Raw genomic sequence first — 15,296 nt, 5'->3', positions numbered from 1 at the left:
GGCCTTGCTGTGATTGTGCTTGACACTTTTTTTTTTTCCAGAATGCAAGATGCTCGGGGTCTAGTAGGTAGTTCCCCACAGTTCCAAATTTCTCTCTTATTCAGTTTTGGTCTTGACAAGAAGTAGGAAACCTACATTTGGGCCTCTTCTGGAATGTTCCTATTATCGCTTCACCTGAATTTAAATTGAAAAGCACTTGAACAAGCAGTCATGGAAAATTGTCTTTAGAGTCTGTAGCCAAATCCCTTCCATGCTGTACTACATTTTGCCAAGAAGTGTCTTTGCCAAAACATCACTTAACAATCACTTCTGGCACTGTCTTAAGTTGATCTTGAGTTGAAAATTGATCTGTCTTATTTTCTATAAGTATGCATTGAACTTGAGGGAAAGCAAGTAAATATACTAACTTACAGAGGTATCTGTTATATTGATATCAAGGTGTTTTGTCTTTACCACCATGGAAAGACATGCTCATAAGTTATCTTTGTAAAAAGTAAGGCTTACTATGTGAAGTTCTGTATCTCAAACTGTTAATACTCTGTAATGACTCTTCTGACTCCACAAAACAACAAAGCAAGAGGGGTTGATACATATTGCACAAAAGCAGTGATTAGAATAACAGTCTCAGTTACCTGAGACTGCAGATCCCATGACCAGTTATCAATATTTGTTTCCAGAGTCTTCAGTTAAAAGAAAGTTTAACTGATAGAAAAGATGTCACGCATTTTGCTTTTTATGTTCTTGTCCAGTAGCATGGGAAGAAGCAGTACGTTAATGCTGTCAGCAGTCCTAACCACTAGGAAGCCTTGGTACTTCTGGAATCACAAGGGCATCACTTGAGGAACCAAATTTATTGTAGATTGAGGTATACTTGAGTGAAATATGCTGGGGTGCCAGGGGTAACATCAAAAATCATCTTTCATGGAGATACCATGAACATCAGGATATAAAGATTTGGGTACTGCAAGAATTAACTTTCTTATGGTGCCAGTCTAAAAATAACCTAAAAAGTTATGCATGAAGACTCTTATACAGTGGAAAACAAATGATATACCATGCTTTATTCCTTGTGAACTGGTTTGGTTCTATAACTGTTTCAGATTTTCTGGCATCCTAGACTGTATAGTATTCTGAGATTTGAAGAGAAAAGGAGATTCCTTTCTGGTTTTGAAAAGGAAAAAAAAATCGTGCCTCATGTAGAGCTGAGCAGGTCACATCAAAGACTAAATATTTATGTGCTTCGAACTAATCAACATTACACGAGGTATGATTAGAAAATTGAATCCCTGCAGTCAGGCGACATGAAGAGTGATAGTCTTGCTTGACTCCTGTCAAACCTGGTGGCACTGCTACAAAAGCTGGCCTTTGTGCTTGCCTTTGCTACTCTTGAAATGAATGACAGAAATCCAATGGCAACTTTGTGGTAATTAAGCTTAAGGAAAGTTACTGATGGACTCAGTCCTCACTTTGTTTTTTTCCCCCACTGTTACTAATTCATACATTTTTATTTCCTTTTGTAATTTTTTTTTTTTAATATTGTGGTAGTTGAGTTGTGCTCTTGTTCTTCTCAAGTTTGCATACTTGGGAAGTTTCTACAGTTCTTCCCTTTAGTTTTTTGGCAGTGTATCCTTTTGTCATTCATTGGATTGCTTTCCCGCAAAGAGCGGGTTTTGTGCATGCTCTTTCCCCTTCTCCCCTGCCCTGTCCCATAGGCTGCTTTTGGAGAAACTTACTGTCTTGGTAGTTTTGTTGCCAGCACTTTCCATCTTAACTGGTTCCATTGTTTGATCTCACAGTTTCTTCCTTGTCAGACTGTCAGAAAATACTCTTTCTGCTGAAATGGTATCAACATGGTAAAGACAGCTGGCACCTGTCAATAGTATGCTCTTGATTCCAATGATTATCTAATATCAGTGCTACAAAGAGGGAAAACAACCTGTACAGAAGTAAGCTTTTTCAAATGAGCATAGATTTTTTTTTTAAAAACAGTTATTTTTGGCAGATGTAGAAGTCTTATTTGACAGGAATATTGGGTCTATATTATCCATAAGGTCTGCTGGTGAATATCATACAGTGAAGTATCCTTTCACTATATAAAATAGTTGGGGGAATGGGGTGTCTGGTTTCTGGCTTTTCAGGGTCTCTTTTCCTCCCTTCACAAAAAAAGAGAAAGAAAGGAAAACATTTCTACTTGGAACCCCACACCCACTACTGTTCTTTGGATTATGATTTTATTTTATTTTTTTAATTATGTTTTGTGGTAGTTAATTTGCCACTAATGATTACTAGGCTTTTTCCATTAACAGTCTTGGTACTCTGAAAATATCAACAAGCACTGAGCTTCTTGTTTGTGGCTGATTTCTTTTCAGCTGTTTTCATCCATCTGTTAAGGATTACTGCACAGACAACATTTAAACTTTCTCAGTTGTTCCTGTGCTGTAAAATATTGCAGGAATAAGCTAAAATTTTATGCCTGATTTGAAGTATTCTTAGATTTCTTTCAACGTTGGCAGAAGTTTTGAGCTTATGTTGCAAACTTCTTTCTCAAAAAATGTAATTAAAATTTTCATGTCAAATGTAAAATTTTCCCCTCCCCTCCTTGTTGTGCCTTCATCTTTCAAAGTAAAAATCTAATAATTTGCAAGGAGGGAGGTACTTTGACCTAAGTAATTTATAGAAAGGTATTTATGAATCGTGTTTTTGATTCAGTGTTGTAGAAGGGAAAGGAGGAAAAATAGCTAGTTCTGCCCTTTTAGTGTTTTGTATGATAAAAATCTAGGTACACAAAATTTTGATGAAAAATGCGGCTGCACAGGGTTTGTTATAATGCTCAACTCCTAATAAGTATGGGGAAAGATTATGTATTTTTATTCAAAGTAAGAAATATATTTTTCTTCAAAGTTTTCATTAGTATTTGTAGAAATAATTATTGAACTGAATAGGTAGTCTAGAAATTAGGCTACTTTTCCATACTCCAGTGGCTTTTTCAAAACCAGTGACATGAACATTAAGGCTTATCCTGTTGTTCAGTCTCACTGTCCAGTGCCACTTCTCAAGCTGTCTTGAGGTTACCTGTTAATCCTTGTTTTATTTCCTTTCAAGTTGCCGCCCTGTTCTTACCTGTCAGCATGAACCTTTCCCTTACACTATTGCCTGCCTGTTCTCATCCTGGTTAATTTTTATTTTTCTTGCCTCTTGGTGTCTAATTGTGAACTAGCATTTGCCTTCTGTTTTAATCAGTCTTCAGAACTGTGTTGGTACTGGCTATGTGAGGTTGGTTGGGTTTTGGTTTGGGGTTTTTTTTGGTGGGTTTTGTTGTTTTTTTGTCTTTTTTTTTTATCCTGAAGCATTCACAGAGAGGTGATGAAGAGGTTGAAAAGTAGATGACACTTGGTCAAGTATCTAAGCTATTGCTTTTATTTCGTAGCTGTTGAGAATAAAGAAACAAGCCTGCCTGAGTAGTATTTGTATTTGATCTGTTAAGTTACGTGTTTTTATATTTACAAACAGAAGCTTAAAATTCAGAAGGAAGTATTGTTAGGAGGGAGTGTTGCCAGTCAGGAGGTACCTTTCCTAAAAGCACAAGTATTCCATTAACTGCATTTATGGGTAAGTTATGCTCAGTTTTTGATAGTCGATGTTGCTTGATGCTGACAATAATGCAAAAGTTAGGCTGGTGCTTTCATTGTATAGAATTTAGAATTAATGTAGTGAAAAGAAAATCTTAGTTGGGTAGTTAACACACCATCCAAAACCTTGATGCCTGTATCTCTGGGGCTTATAATACTACTTAGTGATACAGAACTGGGTTTCTCTGCAAATGGCACCAAATAATTTAAAACATTCGGGCTGAAGGCCTATACAGTAATGAAATGAACAAAATGCTTTGTCACTGTAATTTAAAAAAGCTGTTTTCCAGTCTAGTACTGGCCTGGTACATGGTGCTTTCAGACTTGGTTTCTCTGCAGTATGAATCCCTGCTACTCTTGAAAATTTTGGCTTATTACAAAGAGGTGAACTTTCAACCTCAGAGTACTTTCTTGTGCCTACCTGACAAGTCAGAGTAGGTTTCAGTTTACTCATGTGGCTGTTGCCTCTCCATTTGGTCCTGGAAAGTAGTTTGTTGGGGTTTTTTTATTACTCCTCATATTTTTGGAATGTATTAGTTTCTTCATTTTTTATGTCTGCTGGTGGTTTACTTGTGGAGCTTCCATCATTTCTCTTCAATGATACCATCATTTTTCTGGAACATGAGTTGTAGGAGTGGCTAGTCTTTCTAATGCTGACCTACAACTATACTAAGTTCCTAGACTCTTTGTATAAAGTATCTTGTAAAGTCTTTTAGAAATAGAGAGGTATTCTGCCTAATGAGACAACTTATGCTTCTCGCCAAAGGTAGCACCTTAAGAACTGGTCTGAGCACAAAGACTATTTTTCACAACAGAAACTGATGTCATCTTCATCATGCTCTGCTAGCTTCGTTTTTCTGCTCCTTAGAGTAATTTCAAAACCAAAATCTCTGCATATCGTGCATTTAAAAAAAATAAATCCATTAATCTGTCAGTAAAGAATTAAATTACTTTAAATCTTAAGTTAATAAAGTAGTCCTCCCTTTTAACAACATGTTATTAAAGCTTGTAAAAATGTTATGGCATACTCCTCTTGTTTTAAAAATAAATTAACGTAGTCCATCAAGGGGAGCAGAAATTTTGGGTTAGTTTTTCTCTTGAACTTGAACACTGTGGCCAATAAACGAACCTGGTAACACTTTCCTACAAAACACTACACAGTTGGACCTTTCTATGGGGGGGGGGGGAAACCCCTGCTTGTGAGCTTACAACTTTGAATCTCAAAGTTTCAAGGCATTGTAGCAAAGAGCTATAATTACGGTATGTGGTTTAACTCCAGCCGGCAACTAAGCACCACACAGCTGCTTGCTCGCTCTGCCCCTGTGAGATGGGGGGGGGGAGAATTGGAAGGGTAAAAGTGAGAAAACTCATGGGTTGACATAAAGACAGTTTAATAATTAAAAAAAAAAAAGCAAAGAAAAAAACAGAGAGGAAAGTAAAACCCAAGAAAAAACAAGTGATGCAAAATGAAAACAATTGCTCACTACCAACCAACCGATGCCCAGCCAGTTTCTGAGCAATGGCAGCAGCCCCTGCCAACCTCCACCCCCACCCCCCACCCACACCTCAGTTTTATTACTAAGCATGACATCATATGGTACGGAATATCCTTTTGGTCAGTTGGGGTCAGCTGTCACAGCTGTGTCCCCTCCTAACTTCGTGTGCACCCCCAGCCTCCTTGCTAGCGGGGCAGCATGAGGAGCAGAAATGGCCTTGATGCTGTGTAAGCACTGCTCAGCAATTACTAACACATCCCTGTTATCAACACTGTTTTCAGCACAAATCCAAAACAACCTCACACCAGCTACTGTGTAGGAACTTAACTCTATCCCAGCCAAAACCAGTACAGTATGTTATCAGGGTCTACTGGTGTTATAAAACAGCAGTTATAAACAAGGTAAAATTGTTGAGGACTTTGCAAAAAAGAACGTGGAATTAAACAGACAGTGCTACTTCAACTATTGTGAAGGAATGCTGTTGACAGCTTAGCTGCTTGGACATTTTTAAAGAAATTCAGAATCAAGTGCGAGATTTTGCCAGGTGAGTGTACTGAGGCAAGATGGATTACTCATTTGAAACCTACTTAACTCCTGGTGAAGACTGCTAAAATACAGATACCAAACTGAAATATGACACTCTGTTTTCTAATCTCAGAATACCCTGAAGTGCTTTTGAAGCACAAAAGAGAAGGTTAATACAATGTTGTCTTTTCCGTCCCTTGGAAAAGACCATCATCTGCCAAACTGAGACCTGTAAGAACTGTCATCATACAATCCTTTGATCTAGCCTTTTCATATGCACAGTTCATGTGGAAGAAATGTAATAGCATGGAATGTCATTGCAGTGAACAGGTGTGTATCTCTGATTCCTAAAGGAAAAAATGCTTCATTCTTAAATAAAACTCAGTTTAAAGTCACCTTTTCTATTCTTTTAAGGGTTCTTTATTTTTCATAAATGTTTTCTCTTTTTTTTCTCAATCAATAGCATCTCTTCTTCAGTTGATTACAGCAGTTTGTAATACTTCACAAAACAGACAAAAAAGCAAATCATATTTGCTTAAAAAAAACTTTTTAAAAAAAGCAGCTCTGCATTTAAGAGCTAACATGGTATGGTCCTGCTGTGATTTTGGAGACAGTCAGGGACATTGCTTTGTGGCTTTCCTTACAAAGTGTCTCTTCTCATGCAGGTGTATTTATTGGCACACAATTTGAGGGGTTTCTGCCTTTTCAGAATGTTGTCTTTTGATCTCTTTCCGTTCAGTGTTGGCAGTGGTTATAGTCCATGTCAGTGTGACGGATTTCTATGTAATCAGCCACTTAAAACAAAATCCTGTACGTGTGAAAGTATCGATAAATGTTTTCAATCTTACTGTCTTGTGGCAGACTGAGGGGGACAGGTATTTTGGGAGAAATTTGAGCCACAGGCAGTAACAGCTTACTTTACCCTTCCAAATCATTTCTAGTCCGATTAGTTTGGCTGAGTCACTGAAAGGTGTAAGATTCACTGGTCTTGTTGACTTCATACATTTGCATGACCTTACAAGGACAATTTCATTTTCAGTTTGTCAACTAAATGGGTATGAATTTGTTTCAGTTCCTCAGAATTTTTTCTTCTCTCATCGGGTGTGGAAGAAGTGGATATGGGGTTTGTGGAGAAGGCCTTTTTTTTTTTTTTTTTTTTTTTTTTTTATTCTTGACACTAAAAATACTAGCGATGGTCTTCATCATTACAGTAGATAAGAGAGTGTGTGGACAGCTAAGGACACTTGAACTCTGCAGAAAGGCATTATGCAATATCAGTTCCCCTGAAGGTAAAAGCAACATTAAAAGCATGTCAACATTTCCTGTCACTTGTTTAAAGTCTGTTCACTGAGACATTCAGATAGTAGACAAGACAATGTATTATGAAGAAGGGAGAACATAATAGTTGTCTACAGATGCAGTAAGCCTGTGTGGAATTAGGTTGCTAAGAAATGTTATAGAGTACTCTGAAATCATATTGGTACCTTTCAACAGACAGAAAGTTTCCATGTGTGATTCCTGGAGAAATAACTTATTCCAGTGGTGTTTGAGGTTTTTTGTTTGAGGGCAGCTTGTAATGTATGCAAGCAAGAAAAGTCTAGGTTCTGTCCCAGAGATGAGTGGGTGTTTTAATGGTTTGGTGGTCTGTCAGATATCTAACAATTCTAATAATACTGAGAAATTTGGAAAAATTATACAAGCAAGCAGCATTGTCACTGGCTCCCTTGTGACTAAAATGAGTTTGGATTTACATTCTGATAACCGGAGAAACTGGAAAGTAGCTGTACACTGTGAGTGAATAGCCTGTACTCCTTCTCCTTTTTGATGGTGGTCAAAAGTGGATGCCTAAGACAGGCTTCAAGCAGGGTTAGTATATACTTATAACAGAATTGCTCTCAGCCTTCATCTGTTCGTTGCTCAGGAACTTTCTGGGCCACTGGCAGTTTCTATGTGTTTAGAATCCACACAATAGATTTCCGTGAACACAGAAAAGAAAGTTAGTTCTTTCTCTTCCTTGCCTGTCTGATCAGATCTCTTAAGGCAGAGTAATTTCAGCACTTTTTATGTGTGCCTGGTTTTTGTCACTTTCAGTCACTCGTAACAAACAGCAGAAAACAATATTCGTGGCAGTGAAGGTGATTGAATGTGTAGTGCAAAAGTGTAATTTAGTTTTCAGTAATTCTGATTATCATCTGCTTTCTTGAGCCATTAAAAATTCTTTTCATTGTTTGCGCCTGTTGTCCTTTTGTGCAATACATCATCTAGCTTTCCAAATCTAAGTGGAAGAGAGCAGTTAACATGTCTTCTTATCTCTGTCAGGGTGGTTAACAATGTGTATCAAAATATCAGCTACTTACAGATGTCAGTTTAAAATGCTATAACTTGTTCATGTGTGTCTGCCCCATAAATAGTAAATTAACTGTAAAACGAGTTGGCTAAATAGCCATTGGGCTGCATAGGAGTGGCTGCTCAAAGGAGTGGTGGGGGGTGAACTGTTCAAGGGCTTTTGGGTCAGATTTTTCCCCTAAATGGAAAATGTAAAATATTTGTTATAGAAGTGTAAAAGGTTTTTTCAGAGTTGCAGAAATTAGCAAGAACTCATGGCTTGTGAAATGCTAATGGTCTTTAGCTGAAGAATAATAGAGAAAGTTAGTTAAATAAAAGATGAGAATTGCTCATGTCTTACTAAATTAAGATTTTTCTGGGATCCATACTATGTATGTACAGAACACCCTAAGAAATGGAGTGCATTGTCAACTGTTGTGCAGGAAAAGGAGAGCACTTTTGCTTACATTTGAATGCCTTGTGCATTTTGGGGTCTTGAGATTGCTGAACTATTATTCAAAGCTGCCTTCGCAGCTTCAGAGTTGAAGTTTTCAAATGGCATTTCTAGATATCCTGTCATACCATAACTTGAGTGACTTAAACATCTTTGGTGGTTGAAGGTGTTACTGGCAAAACAGTATCTTGCTGCAAACAACTAGGGTAGTTCAAATTGCCTTGAGAGCAAGATTCAGATGAATTATTATATATATTGATGAGCTGTTATATTGGAAATACTTTGCAGCTAAGTAAGGCATTTAAAAAAATATTTTTTTAATTAAGTAAACTTTCTTATCTCTACAGTGTGAAATACAGTTAGGGTCCTGACCTTCTTAGCATTCCCAAAGTGTGACTGTTGTTTTCATGATATTGATAAAACTATTTGTTTTAAGCTGCTGGGTATTTCACAGAATATCAGATAACATAAACATTTTAAAATTTACATAGGAAGTGGGCCATAGGTTATTTCTGCAAGTGCAGGTGATTAATTAGTGACAGTTGGAGGTAGAAGCAAAACTTCTGATGTTCTAACCACTGCTGCAGGTTTGGTGCTTATTTAGGTGAAATGTAAATTACATATCCTGAGTTACAAAATTTCTTTATTCTTAATGATCAGTTGACCTGCCATTGATAATGTCCTATTGTTCTATAAGGATGATGCACATTTTAATGATGGTATGTATATGTTAATGTGTTGGCATTTATAGCTAATGTTGTAACATTTCATTGAGTCAGGAGTTAAAGTACCATTAGGCTGTGATACCAAACACAGGTATTAGATTAGTGATTTTAAAAAGTAGTTTTATGCAGTTTAAGTGTGTAAGCATTCAAAAAGATTAGCAGGGAGTACCAAATGTGGTATGTGATTTAGCAGTAGGATTGCGTTAGTAAGTTTTAACTTCTCTTTTTACTAACAGGAAAACCAGTTAGGACTGCGTGATGGTAATAACATTGAAATGCTCAATCTAGATGCCGATGAGAAACTTCAAGAAAATAGTGAGTAGGCTAGGAGATTGTTCACATCTTGTATTGGTATTTTTTCTATATTGAGAATGCACTTTCGCAAAATTGGGGGGGGGGGGGAGGTAGAAGTAGGTTCAAGTGAAAATTTAGTAACATCACAATGCTGTACAATACAACAAAATCCTGAAAGAGACAAAATTCAGATAAATTTTCATGCATATCTTGTCTCTAAGACTCTCCTCTGTGTGGTTCAGAAAAATACTTTGCTCCTTTTCATTTTAGGAGCTGTTTTTTCTATTATTTTCTTTCTTTTAAGGTTAAATCACTATTTCTAAAGTGGTGTTTTTAATGCTTTCATCTGTGTACTGAAATTAAGGTTTTACCTAGAAAGGATATTTGGGGACTAATTTTGCTAACCAATTTGTGCTATTCTGTGCATATTTTGAGATGCTAGCTTAACACTGATTTGTTCCTAAGAAAATTATTAAAGTGTTTGCAGCTAAATTGCATTGATTTTTGTTAAAAGAAGTTAAATTAAAGATTTAATTAATCTGTTGCTAATAAGTAAAATTTTCCCTGATGCAGTTTGTCCAAAGTGCTTACAGTAAAGCCAGGCAGAGAGGTGACTCGGCTTCCCTTTCATTTGTAGTAGTGATTACATTTCTGTTAGACCTCAAATTGTCTCTGAGATTTCTGACAAGTTCTTCTAACTGCTTGGCATTTTACAGGGCTTCCACCACAGTTAGCAGTAGTGACTAGTGACTAATTGCTTGGATTTTAATGATTACGTTGTGTAATTCTACTTACAGCAAGTATTAGTGAGACAAAGGAAATGCTGATGGCCTGTTTACAGTAGCGCAGTTGGTGCTGATGATTGGGAAGGTACACTGGTGTTAAAGCAGCAGCTGTGACAAAACACCAAATTTATCAGTTTTAAGATGGGCCTGCAGTAGGCTGTGTTAAAATCAGCAGGTAAAGCACTGGAATTAAATTGCCACAACCTGCAGAAAGCAGCTTTTGACCTTGGCTGGTCCTCACCAGAGTCTAGTTGTATGCCAGATAAGGTTTTCAGTTCATGTGTGCTTGAGATGCTAGTGAATAAAACAAACAAACAAAAAAAAACCAAACAAAAAAACCCTGACAAAAAACCCAAAACCTTGAGTCTTCATCTCCTGTTCAGTCAGGTGGCTGGTTGCAGTCTTTTTTATTAAATAGAAAATAAAAAAATAAGTCACAGCTATGAAAAGGAACTATGGAACGAGTGGGAAAAGGTAGTGACAGTGGCACTCTGGTGAAGCTGCATTAGTATGTTTCTCTAACTGGTGAAGACGAAAAGACAAAATACTGTTTAAAATTAATAGCTTTTCATAATAGGTATAGGATTTCTTACAAGCATCTACCTTTCTTCCTGAGAAAATTCTTGGTTTCTCTTGCGCTCAGTTCAGTTTTGGTGGGCTAGGTTACCTAATAAAGGTGTCGAATCTTGTTAGGAAAATGTGCTTTCTGACATCAGGATTCAGGAAAGATGAGGCTTTTGCCCTTGAAACTTTCTGGCCCTTCAAAGTGTGGCTGACTTTATCTAGGAACTCCAGATTAGGTTTACTCGGTAATCAAATCCATTCGGGTCTCATTGAAGATATTTTTAGAAAGAGTAGTATGAAACTGTAGTAACAGGTGTTGCACGTCGGGGGGGGGGGGGGGGGAAGTGTTTCTTATGTCTAAGCTCCTTCTGGTGTATTTCATTTTCTGAAAACTAAGTATTGAGTGTCTTAATTGTGAATAGCTTTTTTTAAACTTACATAAAACGATTTGTCTTTTATTATTAAGAACATTCAATGTATAAACTTTTGTTAACATTTGGATGTTCACAGGTGCCTGGCTTTTTAAGGAAAAAAAGCTTTGAAATAATAAAATATGGAGTTCAACAACTTGCAGTTGCTTTTTTTAAAAAAATGCAAGTTTTCTATTGACTTCCCCCTGCTGTTTAAGAGTCTATTTCTGGTTCCTGCCTCCAGCTGCCAGAATCTTGAAGTCTTCTCCATCGCTTGCCAGGAGAAACAGGTGTGGAGTGCGCTTCCTTTGATTCCTGCTCTGGGAATCAGTGGCTCCCTCTGCAGTCCTTTTAACAGAAACTGAAGTGTCTCAGATGCTCTGCCATTCCACTTTTTCTTCTTTCCTTGGGAGGAATACAATAGGTACAAGAGTTTTGTCTTAACTCTGCCTTCTACTCTTTTTCTACATACTTAGGACAACTCCATTTCCTACGTATGGTGTAAGTCAAGAGAGATGAAAGACTTAGAATATGCCTTTTCAGAACGTTTGCAGTTAACCAGATCTGCTGTGGTTCTTGTATACTGTGTATGGCTGAAACTTAGTGAGGACTCTGGGCTCCAGCTTCCTTAAAAAGAAGACTAAGAGAGTGTTGAATGTGATACAGTGATGATAGAGTGAAGAGAAACTGAGAGACTTGTGGGGAAGAAATGTGCATAGGAATTTTGTAAGAACTGTGGGTGGAGGAGAAAAAGAAGAATATTTTCAGCTAACTGTGGCTGTTATGTGCTGTTCCTCTCTTCAGTTCATCCTCAGGTAGTTACTTAATCAAAAACTTAAAATGTCATGTTCTCATCTTTCCTGCAATGGGATGTTACTATTGTCATTGGGAAAATAAGACCTAAATGTTTTGATTTTCAAGTACTTTTTTTTGGATCTCAAAAATAACTCTAATGAATAGATAGCTGGGCCTAAGAACTAATTTTAGGAAAACATAAAAAATGTCTGTGGAATTTTACTGGGGCAGTTTGCTTATTAATTGTTTTCAGAAGGCTGTTTGTCAGATATCTCTTTGAAGTAAGATGAACTACCCAGTAAAGTGACTTTTAAGTGTCAGGGAAAGCTGGAAATGGATATTACTTTATAAGCTTATTCTAGAATTTTTAAAACACTAAATAAATGGTGTAGCATTTTCTAGCAAAAATTCTAAAAACTGCAAATTTCAAAGCGAAAAATATAAATCACTGATCATGAAATTGTTTAACATATGCAGCAAGCAAAAGAAAATTAGAGGCAAGGCTCTGCAAAGAGGGATGCAAAAACTGCTGCACTGCATCAGGCCCGTGGAATGATCTTACATATGTAACTTCCCCTTTCACTTTGTAAAAATGATCTCATTGCCAGAAACATAAAAGCTTGTATTGCTATTGTTTTGTAATCCTCTAATACACAAATAAATCTTCATACATATAGATATATAAACATAAAATCCAAAAGGACTTGTGAAATTCAGTGTTGCAATTTATGTCTGTGTAATGAGTAATTTTTTTGTCTGCTTGGAAGTATATTTTCCAAATAACTGTATATGCACTTATGTTGGTTTTTTTGTGAGTGGGCTAGGTTTTATTTATATTGTGGTAGCAAAGGGGTGATACTTGTTACAACATTGTCAAACAGCTTTTTTTGTGTATGTCTTGGTCACGTGTCATCTTGTGTTGAGGGAGATCTGCAGCCCAAATGTTGGATTTTATTAATGTAAAAATCTTCTCTCTGCCTCAGACCTTTCTTTATTCTGAGCTTTCACATTTTAAAGTGTTGCGGAGGGGTTGTGAGCCTTCACTGTCTGTAGTCATAGACAGTATTCTAAAAGAGGACATACCATGGTTCTGCTCCAGTCATTTCAGTATTTCTTTCTGTATTACTATTTGGGATTATTTAGTTTTTCTAGGTGGTGGTGTTTTTATTTTTTTTTTATTATGTAACCTTCTAAGATATTTTTCTTAGACCTTTCCACACTGAAGTGCAGGTTCTTTCTGGATTGGGCATTTGATAGGGTTTTTTTTTTCTCCTGTATATTACCTCTTGACATTCAACTGATTCTGTTCTTGTGTTCATAGGATTGGTGGGAAATTGAGGTTGGAAGAGACCTCATGAGGTCTCTAGTTTGACCTCTTGCTCAAAGCAGGGTCAGCTATGAGGTCAGACCACGTTAGGAGGGATTATATCCAGTCTGGCCTTGGAAACCTTGAAGCAAGGAGGCTACAAAATTTCTCTGCGCTATCTGTTCCAGTGCTTGACTGTCCTCATGATGAAGATGAGTCACCTTATATCCAGTCTGGAGTTGTTTCAGCTTATGCTTATTGCTTCTTGTCCTGTCACTATACACCACTGTGGTAAGCCTGACTCCTTGCTGACCTCCTTGTGGATACAGACCAGCTGCTGTTGGGTCTCCCCAAAGCCGTCTCTTCTCCCGGCTGAACAAGCCCAGCTCCCTCAGCCTCTCCTCACAGGGCAAGTGCTCTGGCTCCCTGAGCATCTTGGTGCCCTACTGCATCCACTTTATGGATGTATTTCTTGTACTGGGGGACTCAAAACGAGGTGTATTAGACCATATCCGGAATAATAAGCCCCGAGTAGAGGCGATAATTGGTTCCCTCATCTACTGGCAAGGCTCTTCTTAATAAAGCCAGGGATGCTGCTGACCTTTCCTGCCAGGGCACACTGCTGGCTCATGATCAGCTTGCTGTGTGCCAAGACCTTTTCCACAGAACTGCTCCCTGGTCAGTCTCCAACCTGTATAGTTGCCAGGGCCCCTCAGGTGCAGGGCTTTGTGTTTGTCCTGTCTGAATTCATAAAGTTCCTGTTGGGTCCATTCCTCCAGCCTGTCTAGGTCCACCTGAACGGCAGCCCTGCCCTTGGACATGCTGACTGAACCTCTTCACCCCAGTTAAGTATTATCTTAAAATTCTGACCAAAGTATACCCTACCAGCCCTTCGAGTCATTGGCAAAGTTGTTTAATGGACTTGTCCTAGGGTAGAGCCCTGCAGCACCCCAGGAGCTGGAGGCTGGTATCGATGCAGTGACCATTGTCCTCTGAGCCTGACCAGCCAGCAGTTTCCTATCAGTCAAGTTGTTCATCCATTCTAAAAAAGAGACTTTTTTTTTTCTAGTTCACTAATACTCAATTTCTTGGAGTTCCCATGTCCTTTTTTCGTGTCTTGATGCATTTTATTATTAGCTTTTTTAATCAGTGAAGACCTACTGATTAATATTTATTTTGTGTATTGAACAGTTTCCATGTTCATGAGTACTTTCTCACTCTGTGACTAATTTTCTTGATGAACTTCTCCTGAGAAACTGTGTCATTGCCTTTCTCTAAGTTACATGAAGCCTGGCTCTCTTTTTCCAGTGCTGACATGATTGTACCATGTCGTCTTCAGTTTTTTATAATACAGATTTTAGTCATTTCAGATACTTCTGCTAACTGTCTGAAGTAGAGCAAGCTGATTAACATTTCTTAAAGTAGATGAGATTTTCTAGTTGCTTTAAAACAGATTGTGCCTGGACCTACAATCTTGTTTCTAGCTCAGGCGACTTGTTCTTAATTATTTGTCCACTTCTCTTTGAAATGGCAATTTTGATAGATATGCATGCTAGATGATAATGTGTCTGGAACACCTGTGACACTAGCATTCTTCATATAAAATTCATATTAAAGCAACAGTTTTATTGGCAGTACTTCAGCAATTGCCTTGTCCTGGTGGTGGTCTACTAGATGTTCCAGTTCTCATTCAAAGTTCTTGTTTATGATCTAATAAAATAATTTCCCATTCCTTTCTAAGTTTTTGTTGGTTTTAAAATCATTCACATTTTATACCCAAGTTCTTTGATCTCTCCTTTTCTACAGCTTCATTAAATTGAATTTCTATTTTATATGGGAATCTTGTTAGTTTAGCCCTATATATGCTGTATGTAGTGCTGCTTTACTCCCAAAGGCTGTATTTCATCTTTCTTCTCAGTACTGGCCACAAACTGTCCCCCTGCTTACCATTCATATGAATTGTACTTGTCTCATACCAGCAACAGGCT

At 37.6% G+C, this 15,296-nt stretch overlaps 1 protein-coding gene across 20 annotated transcripts in view; it reads left to right on the top strand.

Moving 5' to 3' along the window:
• TNRC6B (trinucleotide repeat containing adaptor 6B) overlaps window positions 1-15,296 on the top strand; it is a 141,918-nt gene that overhangs the window by 25,766 nt on the left and 100,856 nt on the right. The window contains exon 4 of one of the 20 annotated variants that reach the window (XM_069807164.1): window positions 9,391-9,469. The exons of the other annotated variants lie outside the window; for them this stretch is intronic. Within the exon in view, the coding sequence (XP_069663265.1) occupies window positions 9,443-9,469 (27 nt within the window). The 5' untranslated portion in view covers window positions 9,391-9,442. The remainder of the gene's footprint in view (window positions 1-9,390; window positions 9,470-15,296) is intronic. 20 annotated transcript variants of the gene reach the window in all.

Source organism: Haliaeetus albicilla, chromosome 19 (assembly GCF_947461875.1).
Source record: "Haliaeetus albicilla chromosome 19, bHalAlb1.1, whole genome shotgun sequence".
NCBI lineage: Eukaryota > Metazoa > Chordata > Aves > Accipitriformes > Accipitridae > Haliaeetus > Haliaeetus albicilla.
The sequence above is the reverse complement of the archived record's forward strand: the minus strand, read 5'-3'. Positions and strand labels throughout refer to the sequence as shown.